General features: G+C 34.7%; 1 protein-coding gene across 2 annotated transcripts in view; it reads right to left on the minus strand.

The window, feature by feature from the left end:
• The window catches only part of LOC109537949 (steroid receptor seven-up, isoforms B/C), a 57,464-nt gene that overhangs the window by 30,510 nt on the left and 10,454 nt on the right, over positions 1–16,500 (minus strand). The window contains exons 3-6 of one of the 2 annotated variants that reach the window (XM_019904944.2): positions 6,265–6,288; positions 5,543–5,841; positions 1,629–1,793; positions 1,487–1,568 (exon numbers count right to left, since the gene is read on the minus strand). In XM_019904944.2, the coding sequence (XP_019760503.1) occupies positions 1,487–1,568; positions 1,629–1,793; positions 5,543–5,841; positions 6,265–6,288 (570 nt within the window). The remainder of the gene's footprint in view (positions 1–1,486; positions 1,569–1,628; positions 1,794–5,542; positions 5,842–6,264; positions 6,289–16,500) is intronic. The other variant, XM_019904945.2, reaches the window with a different exon arrangement.

Here is a 16,500-nt window from a genome sequence, read left to right on the forward strand (position 1 = left end):
AAATAGGAGCACTATTTATCAATCTGTAATAAAAGACGTGAGAAAATTCTGTCTTTTTTAAAGACAAAAATTTTTGAGGCGAAATACCCAAAAAGAAGTTTGTGAAAAATATTGACGCTGTTGCGTCATAGATGCTAATCAATTCGTTTGGGTGTAGGTTGGCCCTTTGGAGTACGAATAACCGTACATTTTCACTAATGTTCCAAGCATAATCTGGATGATGTTTGATATTTTATTTATGATATGAATCGAGTGAACTTTCGCGATTTCAACACAATTACCGTAAAAAGTGAACCGTTCGTAGATCATGGTCTTGACCTTCGCCTTGCTTTGTTTTGGAGGATTTTCACTCATCAATATTGAGAACACCAGTTGTACAATACATATTCTTCAGAATAGTATTATTATTATTATTAACAGAGACGTTTACCAAAAGTCCCACGAAACATCAAGACCATCGATAAAATCGATTCATCATCGATTGCGCCTATTCGATCGATCACTAACAAACGCAATCTTTGGCCATTATTCGGAAGTGGGGTCATAGGCCGCTGCCGGCATCTGAACCGATGTGTTTGGTATCAACGGAGTACGATGCACGAACTCTGGTACCATACCAGTTCCGGTATTCACTGTGTCAGTTTCTATCTGCAGGTACTCTTTCTTCTTTTCTTTTGGCCTGAAGAGATAGGGAAGAAGGGGGTCGAGGGGGGGCGGGGCGGACAGGCGGCCTCACTTTGCAACTTGTGTCTTGTGAGACCAGTGCCGTGTAAGGGTCTATAATCAAAATCCATCTTCTGCTTTGGTATAATCTTCAGTAATATATCAGCAATGACTGCTCAAGCCCGGTCCCAACTTCCCTCATTTGTCTCTTATATTATTAAGTGCTTTGTTTGTCCAAGTCGTTAACTTCCAACGTTTTGAAGCCGTTCAGATCGTTTACGCTTCGGTTGCGAGGTTTAGGTAGGGCAAATAGGAGGAAATTTCATCTATAATAAGCCGAACGAACCGTGCCATTAGCAGGACATAAAAAGCCGATGTTTCCATAATAACTGCGAGATGCATAGAATTAGCTGTCATTACTGAAGCACGCCTATGTAAAAGAGTACTTCTTCTGGCCGGCAATATGCCCCGAGCGTCATACCACCGAGGAGTCACGACCTTTCGTAACCCAGCTTGCTTACCAAATTCACACACGCGAAGCGGAGCTCACATTGTAAAGCGAAATTCCATAGTACCACAACAGTACCCACTTCTACAATCGTCTTGTTTTTACCACTTTCAGTACTCGTCGTTGTTATTAACTTGTCGCGTGTTGAACCGACCACAATTCAAACTCTTTCGCTACGTTGACCTTTCTATAACCCGATTGACAATGAGTACAAGAAGCCTTGACATTGAGCAGTACCTGCGCGAAATCTTTCTTATTATTCACTGGCGTTTATAGGGTCGTAAAAAGGTAGCAGGTAAATAACTGTTTACTTACCGGTAGTGAAGAGTACTATAGCCTTTAGGCACGAGTACTCTGCTGAATCCACATGTAGGGCTTTCAGCTTCTCCACCTGCTCCTGAAACACGACAACGATTGTTCAAGCAAACCGCAATTTTTGATCACATTCAGTACTCACTTGAAATATCCTAATATGATCCATAAATTGCACAACCCTATCCGCACACATTGGGGATGCATGTAGCCCAGCTGCAGCAATTAGGGGAGCTACATGAAGAGGCATAGAACATTGACTCGCATTTAACACAAAAAGCTCAGACCAGACTAATCTGAGCAATGCCACCTGCAAATAACCCAAATAAATGCCGTTAAAAAAATTGGGGAAAACAATTTGATTGAAGTCAGCTTTTAGAGTTATTGTGATGTTACAGGAACCAATGTTGCTGATTTAAAAATCAGTGTTAATTGAAATTCGTAGTGAAAAAATGAATAATTGTGCAATTATTTTAATAACAACTGGACCATACTAAACACTCCCGTTTTCGTACCCCAACAAATACTTTACTAGAACACCTACAAACGCAACTGAACTAACGACTAAGACCTGTTTGTTTTGTAAGCCAAGAACTTTTAATTTTTTTTATCACTGATTAGTTTATACGAGTGTTAAGAATAGGAATTAATTTTAGAGTAAGCTAGGTTAAGACACATATGTACTACACAAGGGCAGAAACACCTATTGGGTCGATAGCCTTTTTCTATAGGAAATAAAGATTATTTATATGTATATATATATTTTCATAATTGGTATTCTTTTGGGTGTCAATGCCATTCCAGAACAAAAAAAGAAAATAGTGTGCTTTGTAAAGATTAATTTATATGCATATATATATTTTAATAATTGGTATTCTTTTGGATGCCGATGCCATTCCAGAACAAAAAAAAGAAAATAGTGTGCTTTGTAACATCAAAAAAGGCAAATAAGCTCATATATTTTAGGTTTCAATTACGCTTTAGTTTTCGGCAATTGGTTCGTTTAACAACACAGTTACATTTACAGTTAGTAGGGCAATAGAAGAAATTTGACGATTGCAGAAACTCTGCTTGGGATTTGTGTACATTTTCCTGCCACAAACCGCGGTATTAATCGCGCCAAGCAAGGATGAGGTATCAGTTCACAAAACATTTTTTTTACTTTTTGGATACTTTAAAGTTCAGTTTCTTCAACAAATACGGATTCCGATTTACGAATTTTTATACATAAAGGCAAAACCGCGCCATTAATTAGGGAATTATTCAACTTGGCTGAACATTCAAGGAATTGCATTTAAGAGCACGTTTTACCAAATGCTAGCGAAATTATCGGGCGAAAAAATGATTGTCATTTTTGTGATTTTATGAATCTGAAAAACTTGCTTAGAAAATAGCACAGCAAGTCTGACATTATATGAGGGAGAGTGCGGCGCAAGTTTAAGTAAGTTTTCATCATTCAATCGACTGCACTTCAACAGTACTTAAACTATCAATAATTGTAGCTGAGATGTTAATTTCGATGTACGTTGATTTATAGCTCACGGAGTTTCCTTCCCATGAACATGCTCATGATGCAAATTCGTTACGGAATTTCTGGTAAAAGAAGCTTTATGGTAATAAGAATTCTCCTATAAAATTGAACTTGCAAGATTGTGAATTACATCGATTCTAAGACAGTACAACCCGGTTCATTCGTGTTATCAACGTAATTTCCAATGGACCTGGCAATACCGATACTTCTTTGTGAAAAATAACAAAATGACGCAAACATGCGAGACGATAATATATTTTTATAAAGTTTACAAAGCCACAATCGCGCTTTTTGGAAATCATGCGAATGTTCCTTTTAAATTCAAAGAGGATAAGTATGCGTCCAAATCTTGTTTATATAATTATAGATAAAGCATCGTAATATCTGGAAAAACAATATTTTATTTTGCGCTAGAGCGAAGTCAGAAAATATGATCTGATGAATTTTACATTTGAAAACATAACATAAGTTACCGTGAAATAAAGAAAGGCATTTAATTAATACAAACTGAATGTAAGTAAAGTGAAGTCAACTAAACTGTTTAACAAAATGAACGTTACGCATTCAAATTTGCTCTAACTTTGAAAGTGCATAAATTCTGATTGCTTCAAGCAATTTGGTTTTTGTTTGAACCTTTATGTAGTCCCATTTGTTTTCTGTTCGTCAATATTTTCGTAAAAATTCAGCAGCTCAGATCAAATTTCTACAGGGTGACAAATGAAAAAATACGAAATTTCAGAAAGTTTGGCATGCTCCTAGTTGGACAAAAGTAAGGGTTTTGGGGATCTCAATGCCAAAAGTTTGAAGATAAACTAAATAGCTTCAAACGATTTTTGGGTCTAAAAAAATCAACTTTTTGTATTTGCAGCGATAAGTTTTCTGTTCTTAGTCAAAGTTTATAAAATTCATGGTGAAACGTAAACTCAATAGACAATTTAAGAAAAAAAATCAATTGCAAAAAAAATTGCCCTCAAAATCTGTGACTCATTTTCAACTAAAGCGAAGCTCATTTCCAAATATTTCGTTCATTTATGCAACTCGGGACATTGATTTTTTGTCTAAAGTCAATACCAAAAAGTTAATTTTAAGACTTAAAATTCAAAAACTTTTTTCGAGATACGAGGCCTATTTTGATGCCTGTGGTGTTGAAATAAAAAAAAACCGTTTTTTGTCCAACATGAGAAACTTTGATCAATTTTGCATTGTTTCAATTGCCACCCTGTGGAAAACTTTATCTAAATCAGTATTTTTTTGCAAAAACACGCACTAACTGCCAAAGGAGTGCACTACATAACGCTGCAAACAGTTCCGAAATAAGTCGAAATTTGTCCGTGGAACGTCTCTGTTTTGAGCAGAAAACTGTCGTTTTCGGCGTTTCAGCATCATCAAAGTCTTTGGCTTATGTACGACATCGGTTTAAAATAAACAAGGCGAACAACCGAACATTTGCAAATTATAAACAGTCATCAAAATTGACTGGGAAATGTTAAGTTATTAAAATACATTTGAAAATACTGAAAATTTAAAATTATTTTAAAAAGCTTATTAGCATCAGTTTACAATCATTGATAGTTTGTTGTGTTGTATGTTGTCGCTGTCGACTTTACACTTACATCAAATAATACAAATGAGGAATGATTAATTTGTCAACAATGAAAAATAAAGCTAGTCTTAAAACGCATGTAAAAACGTGCTATAACAATAAAATATGGTTCAACAAAAATAAATAATTTCAAGTGCAAGACTATAGGAAATGTTTGATAGTCTAATCCAGAAATTGCTCCTTGTCACTAAATAGAAGTTAATTTTGGAAACTTAGTAGATGTCTAAAAGCATTGATTTTTGCCATTTTTATAAGTGAACTTTTTATTTAAAAACTATAGCAGGAACATTTCAAGTCTGTTTGACCCTTTAGTGCAGTGATTTAGTGCAAACTTGATTTTAACTTGCTTACTTTAAAGTGAGTGTTCAATTTGAATGTGCCAACTAATGATAGATGTTTTAAGCATGCTGTGCAATTAAAACAATGCTTAAATTCATATGCGATGAATACTCATAGACAGTCATTACATGCGCTGGAAGAAAATGATTGTATTTAAAAAATGTTGCAATGCAAGTTAAGCAGACTTCGTAAATGTGAAAACGTAGGTCTGTTTCTAGAAAGTTCCATTTTCGCAACATTTAAGACTAGCATTTGTTTTATTGTAATTTGTAAAAATATCGTGGAAAATGTGCAATTGAAAAATGGTTCCAAAATACAGCCATTTAACAATAATGTGCAAATATCAAGAACTGTCGCATTAATAGGTATACCTGGCCCGTACGTGCACCAGATCTAAAGCGCATAATTTTTTCCTGTACTTCTGCAGTAAGTAAGTACACACTCTCTTTGATAAAAATCATCTAGTCCCCAAGTACCATCACAATTTTACTACTCAGCTTCTAGATGCTTTTGAGTGGGAATCAAATCGATTCCCATTTGAAGTGATTCATTGCTAATCAGATAAACTGCTAGTGTAAAGTCTTACCTGATCAGTGATTTGAAGATCAGGAAAAAATGGAATATTCCTAGCCCATTCCACAGCCGAAAACAGCAGTCGTGCTGCCAATTCACAGATATTCTCAATGCCCATAATATTGTTGGCCTGTATGCATTGGCCATACCTAGTTGTAGGATAGGGTTCTGCTCTTAAAAGTAAAGATATGTAGCTACTGAGGTACGTATGGTTGCTGAGTGAGGTTGTTACTGGATCTGTAGAGTTGAGGAACTGATTCGGTAGCCCAGGCAATGTGGGCTGTGAAGGGGGTACCCTACCTCTTTGAACGGCTGAAACAAAGAATAGTTTTTAGGAGACTGTTACGTGCAGTTGAGGTAGATAGAAACTTGAAAATTGGTAGTTTCATCGGACTTGATGAAAATCGAAATGAACGACCGATAAGGTGTTTTGTAACTATGCCCCCTTTGCATTGATTGTTTTCTATTTAGAATGTGAATAATACACCTTAAAATAATAGATTCCCTATATTCACGTATATTCTTCAACTCTGCTGCATGAGTTGAGGTTTGAAAGATGTTTTTATAGATATTGCTAACTTGGAAGCATATGGAAAGGGCATTTGGAATTACTTCAAAACAGTCTATGGTGATGAAATTAAATGAGAATTTGGATAAAAGCAGGATGAAAATTTCCAGTGGGTCACCATATTTAATTGATAAAGGCAAATTTCTATACTAAAAATGTAAACTTGCCTTTATATTTTCCATATGCCCCACCTGAAATAGAAAAACTGTATCAGTACTTGTATGTAAAAGGCAATTTCACCAGGACAGTATGGCATAGAGCAAAAACTCCTTATAAATCGTCATTTCTATACTGTTGACAGTTTAATAGTAATCGTGTACCTTAATTAACTTAAATTACGATATTTAAATACGAAAGTGTGCATATACGTGTATAATTATTTATTTACATCTCGCCCGCAACTAATCGTAGATGGTCAATCATGTGGGTCCGTCAATGTAAAATATTCAGGTCCATCACCATCTAAAAACCTGTAACGAATACTGTAAGCCATTAATCAAAGGCACTGTGCTTGTCCAAGATCATTTATATGGCCAGTGACGTTTGAATTAACATTGATTGCTGTTCAACTTTTTAATTTTTCTAACACACGTACACCGTATTGTCATTTTAATGTTCGATATTGTAACCGAAATGAGCACTCGTTAAAATTTTAGAGTACCCACATAAATTTCTTGTCCAAGATCCGCGCTAGATATTGTAGAAAATGTGTGGACTCCGGCTTATTAGGTATGCGGTTGAAGCGGTTTTTATGTAAAAATGTTCGTGTCATTGTCATATATTTAGAGTTTTTGCTTTTGGGAACTAATAAAGTGGCCACTTTTCAGAAATCTGTCCCAAACAGGTCATTGTCCTAGGATTCATCTTTTACTTCCATCAAGATTTTCATTATCCAGTGTTCTATGCCTTAAAACCCCATCTTAACAGCAACAAGTTCTAGATAATTGCTTAAATTTATAATCGGTTTTAATTAAAATTTTACATTGAACATTGTTCCTAGTAAAGACAGATTGGCGAACTATTAGTCTCAGCCAACTGATTATCAGCTATTAATTATGAAAGTTTTTAGCACTTTCATAAAATTCATTGTTGAATATGCAATAAAAAACTGTAACTTAATCCAAATTGAAAAAAAATGTTCTCTTTTTTTCATTTCATATTTATGATATTTTCTGATGTTTAGTCACAAACGTGATATCTAAATTTATGTAAAATTCAGGTTTTTTTTATTTGTAAATGCGATTTGTTTTCCACCAAACGCTACACAGGATGATCCAAAAATAAATTTTGACCATCAACTTCATTTTTTCAAAATGCTTTTGATTTCAATTTTGAATTCTGTATTGAATCCTAATTATAATTTAGGTATACTTAAATTCAACAGTTATAGAGAAATTTACGAATGGACTATCAATAGTCATTTGCGACGATTTCTTTAAAATTTCTGTACTTCTACAAAAGAGCGATTTATTTGAAGAAACAGAAGATTAAATGTTCAAAATTTGTGCTATTTACCGCTTCATAAGATCAAGGACTCTAATACACCCTTCTTGCATCTTGTTATTTTGATAAATAGTTTCTTTTGCCTCGTAAATTTCTCGAGTCCTGTTGAATTCAGGTATCGTATCTGAACCATGCTTAGAATTAAATGGAGAAAAGTGCTTGCGCAAAAGTGTAAAAAAATTCAGTACAGAGTCCAAGTTTTTTTGAATTTAAACTACTTTTCCCCACTTTACATTTATTTAGAAATAGGAATTAGACCATTGTGAACAATACGGGACGCATTTAAGATGCAATAAAAATGATTTAGAGAACAGACTCATTTTCTCTCATTTTTCAAGAATTTACAGGGGGTTTGATTAAGGGTGAATAGTTTAGGTTTTTAAGTTGAAAAAATGGTGACTTGGAAACAACAAGAGACAAAAACCTGTGTGTTAAGTTTAACGGGACAAAATAACAACAGTTTTGAAAATTAGAAGAGGACCTTTGCTGTCCAGCAATTTCACTAAAGTCTAACTCTTCTGATTATTTATTGTTAAATGTACCATGCAGGTTTAATTATTTATAGTCAAAATTACGGATTATTAATTTATTGATGAATTTAATCAATTGGCTTCCAATGTTTATCGATTTTTTAAGCTGAAACAGATGATCAGTTGTGCAATAGGATTTCTGCCAAACGTTTCGCAAGCACGAGTGTCTTCATGTATCTTCAGAGGTGGTTTCAGTATGAAAAATCGATGATCAACCAATCGTTTGAATTTAAAAATAAATAATAAAAAAATAATTAAAATAGTACACAGACAGGTCCCCCAACATAGAAAGAAGCAATTTATAAGTGAATGGCAAATTTTCTTGGCCATCATTTTTTATTATATGACGGTATTCGAGCGGAAAAATGTATGCGTAATGGTCCTAAAAGTCTGGAAAAAAGATGAGGAAAAGCGAAAAGACAGCAGGCCAGTGTTATGCTTGATGTGTATAGAGTACTATATCCAAAAATATTCATGCAGAGGCTTATGTAAGCGTATGGGATAGAGGATCGCATGGAAAAGAGGGCCCATTCTCTTGCTTATGATTGATCGGTCTAATATACAAATAGTTGACCGTAAGGTCCAACAAAAGGGCCGAGGGAGCCCTATACTGGTCGTGGCCATCTACCTAAAGGATCGTTTTACTACTTGCATATATTAACGAGCCAGTAAAGATTAATGGTCTTCCATTCTTTAACCGTGCTCTACGGTATTGCGCTTATATCGTTGCATACCATTTTGCAAACTCGCCGTGAGCGGTTTGTTCTTTTTGTTCGTGTACTTACTTAGTATTTCTTATTTTTAATTCCTTCCGACTTTACAGCGTCTAATTTATCAGCACACTCCCTCAGTTTACACTCATATATTTCGTCATTGATCATAACTACAGCAAATCTGTTTTTCACAGAATGTAAGCAGTAAATTGCACAAATAAATACCTGAAAGGCAGTCAGATTTCGGCAGGCATAACTGCGGAAACCTATATAGTGTCTGACACAAATCTGGACGTTCTGGACATTTTACTTTCTTTTGCAGAAATTCGTGACTCCTCTTTCGCAGATTGGAGTCAATTTACAATTGCGGAAACACTTGGAAAAGTTGACAAAGTTTCATCGCCTAGTTGAATACTTTGCGTCATATAAGACACAGCATCGGAAATCATTAAAAATTTTTATTCATATGGCACAGTTCAAAAAGCTAAAACCTTGTTAAGGTTCATCTATAAATTTGGAAACTGTTATGTGCTGCCTCCAGTTCTTTCGAACAAATTAAGTAGCTTTCGGTTGGAACGTCCTCATTAAGCTTGCAAATAATTCGACTACCAACATATGTGCCATAAGCGTCTGTAGTTTCGTCTACAGTAAACCAAATTCCACTAGTGTCTCTGAAAATTATCAAATTCGATGCGTTGATGTTTATGTATATTTTTCTAAACTGAACATTTGAGTGAATTGGCATGGGTTTCATTAAATTGTTTGTCAAACATTTTTTTGAAAGGTGCAAATAAGCACAAAAAAGACTTTAAAAAATCTATCAAATGACGTGTTTTTGCACATTTTGCTTCAATTATGTATTTATAAAAAGCATGAAGCCTGGAAATCCGGACTCAACATATAATTTAATAGAAATACAAATTGAAATAAAAAGCAGATGCTTTTGATGGTGGTAACTCCTTTGTGAACCACCCTGTATAAATAAGTGTATAGTAAAGTTGACTGCATTTTAAATTAATTTAGAAATTAATTCTGGTAGTCACTGTGTATATATTTGATAAAACAACGCATAGCAATTATCATCATCACCATCAAGTTAACACACGTGTATACAGAAAGAATGAAACAAAACCTCGACATTAATAACAATTAAACTCCTTTGACAGATAGATGCCCTTATGTATCCCATTTACATCAATTTAAATATAGGCCTTTTTAATGCTTTTATCTTTTATGTGGGTACGGCTCGTGTGCTCTATTATCTCAATTGTACCAAACAAAACTCTAGCCACACAATGAATTTGTTTTGGTACTCGAAAGAATGTATACCTAGATTTCTTCTGTGTTAGAAAAAGGCTCGGATGAATCTTGACCTGAGATTTTTATCTGCAACCCTTCTTCGTAGCACGCGAACATTCATCCTTACGGCAACCTGCTGTGGTTGCATTTTGATTATGCATCCCAGATGGGCCATGGGCAAATGTAAATACATCTGTCGGTTATTGTAAATTGAATGAACGATTATTAGCAAGCAGTAGTATTCAAAGGGTCACAGGGTTTAAGCGTAATAATCACACTTAGTTGCATGGCGTGCGTGTGTGTCTTCGTTAAGAATTATGCTCTTGGATTGTGGACTCGAAATGGGACCAAAGATGACTTGCTTCCGGTGCTGTTGATACAAGAATTGGGAATTTAAGAACATTTGTCTCAAAACTTTAGAAGCAAAACATGAGGAATGATTACCCAACAAAGTCGGCCAGCTCTAAAGACAGTGGTTGAACGTTTTCAACGCATATATTACACAAGTTCTGACGTTAAAATAATAAAATTTCCCCCTAAATATTATCGCTATCTCGGTTCAGTTTCACAATAATATATGAAGGATTTATATCTACAGGACCGATAAAAGATGATCTTAAAACGTATATTATGACTGTCGAGGTCTAGGGGTTATCGCTTGTATATTTCGAATTATCTGAATTTTGAAACTACTGCTTGAAATTTCAAACAAGCATGCTACTTGTTCAGCGTAGTGATGTATCAATATTTTCGACCCATTACTACACAATAGCCTTGTTTGGGTAAATTCGTTCAAGTATTTGTTGATTTTCCTTGGTTTGTTAAATGCATCCAGCGTTCAAGCAATTCATTACTTTCTTCAGCACCACCATTAGCATTAATTAAGAAATTAATTAGCGGATGCTTCAGCTGCGGTTATTTGGCCCAGTCAGTCTCGACAATTGCAGTCACAAAAATGTGTTTAACTACTGCAATATTATCAGTTGCCGTTCGGTAAAATGTGAAGAATTTTTTTACTTATAAAGTTCTGAATAGTTTGTTACTTTCGCCGTCAAATGAATGCTGAGTTCCATTATTGAATGTAACTTTAGTTCTAAATGAAGAAGAAAGTTAGGAAAAGTCATAAAAGCGCCTTTAAGTTTTATCATTGAGATTGATTCAAAAATATTTAGTTTATTGAGAATTCTTTGCGAATATCTACTAATTTATGAAAATAATTTGCTATCAACTACCTTGTAGTTACTAATATAAATTTGAATATCTTTATATGAGCGTATTGCAATATAGAAGTGAAGATTGTTTTAACATAAACGGCGGTTTCAAAATTTTCGGTTTTATTTTTAATTATTACATTCAATTATTACTGGTGACATTTTGGCGTTGTTTACTGGCTATATTTGCCATGACCATTCTGTAATTTCACTATGTTCAGTAATCATATTTGTATGAGTAAAATTAGGTGATTTTGTGAATAATGTCTTGACGCTAAATGTACACAATAATAATGTTTCTGAAATTTTTTCGAAGTTTTTGGAGACACACCGCATACAAATACTGTGAATGGAGGTCTATTTGCTTACAATACATTAATTTTGAAACGCTTGTTTTATTTACAAATTGCGTTTTTGCAATTATATACATTTAATAACCACAAAACCGGTTGTACTGCTCGAAATTGCAACACATTTTCGATAGATGGCAAATAATTGCGATGGCTTTTGATAAACTCAATTAGAACGATTTCAATGAAAACATTATATTATCATTATCATATTTCATATATATCCATCCCATTTGGTCAAATCAATTTGTTCAATATTTCTGAAAAACCAAAAAATGAGTACAATAAAAAAAATGTACTCTTGCTAAAACACGTCCAATGATAACGATTTTCATAAAATTCATTAAAAACACTGCTTTAAACCATAGCAATTAACAAAACCGTTTGAAAATGGGATGGTAATCGGGGCAAGTGTATAATCCAAAATTGCTTCGGAAAACATGTTCCTGAAATCCATTCTTATGCAAAGATGTTAAATCGGTTGACCATAAATTTTTATTCAAATCTTTAAAGTGGTAGTCGTAAAATTTGAATAAAGGTGTCTCCATTTCCTTCCTGGTCTAACCGCTAGTTTTAACTGAATTAACCTCAAAATGGCAAAACAACCCCGAAGGGTGAATACTTAATAAATTTAAAAGGCCCTCCTCGCACCGGAACTGTTTAACGTCCTTGAGAATATGCCAATTTTTACGTATATTATCCCCGAAACTCCGAAGAATGAATCCTCGATGCAAATTTTGTTTATACCCGATAATAAATCGGCTTGCCCGGGTATGTGACATGCAGGGGTAGTCTAATCCCGTCCGGTTCCCACGAAAAAAGAAAAAGATTTGAATAAGAACCCCTTAGAGCTACCCCTGATAGTGATTTACATAATATTTCACTGGACACTGGTCATCAGTATGTAGGTATCCGTTATGAAAAAGCTTGTCAGGTGCCGTTTTCCTTACGGGGTTTTGTAATATTATATTTCTTCGAGGGGTTACATATCAATGGGGATCTATCCGCATTAACAATCGATCATTTTGCATACATTATTGCTCATTTTAACAACGCAAAATCTACATCTACTTTCATATGTACTTATAACGTGTAAATACGCAAATGGCCGGTAATTTTTCTTCAGGTTTTTAGGGATGTTTTACAAATAAGTTTAACAAGTGCCATAGAATTTGGGGTGCGGAGGTTAAATTAGAATATTTTAATATTTTTGCCCAGGGCGCCACCTGCACGGTTCGTTTGCCTATCAATGTTGAATAAAAAGTTATAAAATTATTCCAGGAAACTTTTATGGCCAAAGTCAAATTCACCGTATAATATTTAAGGGTGTAATTTCTAATGCCAATTAATTTATAAAAATATATTTGACAACTCTAGATTAATTGTCTGAGAGAGAAAACACCATATATTCTGGGTGATAGAATGTGTGGCCTTTTTCAAGTATATATAAATTCTCAATCGCGGATTCTAGTTAATAATTCACGATAATCGCCTTTTTCTACCTAGTAAAAAAGGTCAACATCCATGAAAAGTATGTTTTTATTACATAACAAGCTGTTTTCAGTGCGCAACCAACAAAAATGGAAAAAAGCCATGTTAATAAATTTCAGGAGCGCATAAAAACTCAGATCTTCTCAGAATAGCCACTATAATAATTAAATTAATGTTCTATGTGCTCCGACTTAATACAATTCTTGACCGCCACTCGCCGGCTCATTTTTGTGTCTTCTACGAAATTCTTTTATGTTCCGTGACGATATTGTTGCTTTCGGACCCTTATACCGAGTCTGGCTAGTTTAGAATTCACATAAACTTACATACAATATTTCTTTATTTTACAATAAAGATTCTTTCAGTTCGTTGGGCGATATAGACAAATTGAGAGCAGGTCTCCTAGCGCTCGGATTAATTAAAAAAAAAATTTCATCCCTTTTTTCATCGACAGTTGCCAGTTGAAACTGGTGAGATTTTCGGGATTTTAGAAGGTTCTGGGAAGGTCTCCCCGACGTTTCGTAAGCACGAGTGGCCCACATCATCAGAGGTTGGTGTGCTTGGTGCAGCAACCAACCTATGAAGGCACTCGTGCTTTCGAAACGGCAGAACGAAACTATTTTTCACTACGGCCTAAAAGCCCAGATAAAGAATTCCCCGAAGATGAAGCTAGTTGCTGCGCTGGACAATAATTCAACTATAAATAAATGTGTTTTTTTGACTATATGATGAATGAATTATATGATTAAAAATTAACAATAATCTGAGCGCATGGTGCCGTTACGGTAAGTAGTAAGCGAAGTGTTTTTAACAGACTGAAAATTTCATGATTATAAATTACATGATTAGAAGTTACGGGTGAAAACGATTATTTATGTCAATATTTGCTCTTTCGGAAAAAATCAGGATTAAGTGCGATTCAAATGAATTTTCGTCGAATTTGAAACTGAAATGTCTACTACAGTGTGTGAAAAAATTAAGTAGCTAGACGGTATTATTTGGAAGTTACGAATTTTTCTAGCAGAGGTTGCTGCACTGACATTTCTGAAGGTGCAAGCCGTAGTTTTTCGTAGTAAGCAAACTGGAAAGTGGAATTTTCCAGCAAAGCAAATATACTTGTTTTGGATCATGAAAAGAGACGCAATTTGAAGTAGAACTGAGTTTATAAAAGCACGTTTGGTAGTAATACCAATACGATAAACAAGTGAATTTTTTTTTTAAGCGAGTATACAAAGAAGAGAAAATCATACCTAAAATGGACTAAAAAGATCTAAAGGTTCAAATTTTTAGAACAAGTTTTTGGCAAGACGGTAAGTGCCATCATCAAACTTTAAAAAAAATCACCTAAAAATTGCAAGAAAATTCGGTTTTCACAAATTACTTGAAATCGAAATATAATAGATCAAACTATGGCATGCAGGCTAATATGATTATAAATTGCTTCTTTGCATGTTTAGGGAGCTTTCGTTGTGAACTATATTAATTATTTTGTTATTAATTTTTTTTTAATCAAACAACTAATTGTTCATTCACTTTTTGACGAGTTGATTAAGTTTTGAAAAATCTATTTCGTCTTGGAATAGATTTTTTCTTTCCAATAACGTTTTGCATGCACGAGTGGCTTGCATCTTCAGAGGTTCGGCGCAGCAACAGGCTAACAACACTGAAGTGATGAGCGCGAAAAGTTAATTCTTTTGCTTGAAACAAGCCCTCACTTTATCAAGAAATCCCTATACGGCTGAGCATTTTTTTATTAGAATTAACTTTCTATTGTCACAGTTTTTCGGTCAGGCAAGCTCATTAAACCTTTCCGTCCAGTTCGAGTTATTTTTAAAATCCTCCACAGAGTAATGTTCGAATTGTAATATTAATATTATAATCTAACAAAGACAGCATCTAATGGCAGCCGCATAAATCTGTTATTCGATAAATTTCTGAACAATATACAGGATGTCCCATCCGGCGTTAAAATGTAAACATAACAATAAATGCTATAGTTACCGATATCTAACTTTAGTTATTTGATTATAAAATACCTTATTCGAATGTTGTTGGAGATTTTTATTTTTCTTCTAACAATCAACCCCGTTTTGAAGAAACATTCAACCTTTTGACGCAATTTCGTATGCAAAAATATTGAGCGTTTGAATTATCGTTAATGAGCCACCATGTAAAATTTTACTTTGAAAATCCATAGAAGAGCTGACAAAATTTTCTGCCAGTCTTTTAGGTGATGCTCTTGAGTCCAATTGCGTCAAACAACACAATCTTAAGAGGAGAAAAGTTTGCGAAAGTAAGCCTGGGTAACTCAGGGAATTTTTAGGAGTTGGCGCAGTGCTGCGCAAATGGCTTGGTGCGCCAACCCAACGCACCGGGGCAGTAACTCAGTTCCGTTGCTGGAAAAACATTGCTTCATAAAAGTGAGGTGACTTTTAAAATTGTTTGGGCAAAGTAGCAAAACGTTACTCATTAAAAATGTTGAAGACCTTTTTTCAGATACTAAAGTTAAAATTCCAGTCGCGGGTCTAGTAAAGTGTTAATCTTTATTAATAAATGAGTACTCATTAACCGATGAGTTGTAACTCATTAGCTCAGAGACAGGGGCGGATCCAGCTTTCGCGTCAGGGGGGGGGGGTCAAGTAGTAGAAATTCAGCCTTTGTTTTCTATGAAATTAGAAAAAGTATCGTTAGTCGTTATAAACTCAACACAAAGGGGGGGGGGGGKCATGACCCCCATGACTGCCCCCCCTGGATCCGCCCTTGGACACTTCGTGTAAGATTTTCCCAAAATTGCATGTTTTCCGTCCCGTTTTTGCTCATGTCTCGGAGACAAAATGAGAAAGAACGCTCATTTTTACATCATTCTAGACATAAATAAATGGCCTTTTTAGAAAGTGAATTATGGATGGGGAATTGTTGACAGCTTTCTCAAAAAATGCTTGAATTTAAGTTTTTAAAGTTTTAGATTTGCGTGATTTCTTTTTGGGTTGCAAAATTCACTTGAACATGACCCTGCTTTTTTCGAAGTTTCTTAGGAACCATTAGAGCCACAAAATTCGTTTTGGCATCGTTGGATAGAGAATTTAAAATTTGATTCAGTGATCACAACATGAGTGAGGAAATTCGAGTAGTTTTGACACAGAAAGCGGAATTTGTATATCAGACACTTAGGTGCAAAATTTTGCCATAATTTCATGTTTTCCGTCCCGTTTTTGCTCCTTTCTAGGAAGCCAAATGGGAAAAACGCTCATTTTTTACATCATTGCAGAGAGAACTAAATGGTCTTTTTAGAAAGTGAAGCATTGA

Source organism: Dendroctonus ponderosae, unplaced genomic scaffold (assembly GCF_020466585.1).
Source record: "Dendroctonus ponderosae isolate FM_Combo_2020 unplaced genomic scaffold, Dpon_F_20191213v2 Dpon_F_20191213_1, whole genome shotgun sequence".
Classification (NCBI taxonomy): Eukaryota; Metazoa; Arthropoda; class Insecta; order Coleoptera; family Curculionidae; genus Dendroctonus; species Dendroctonus ponderosae.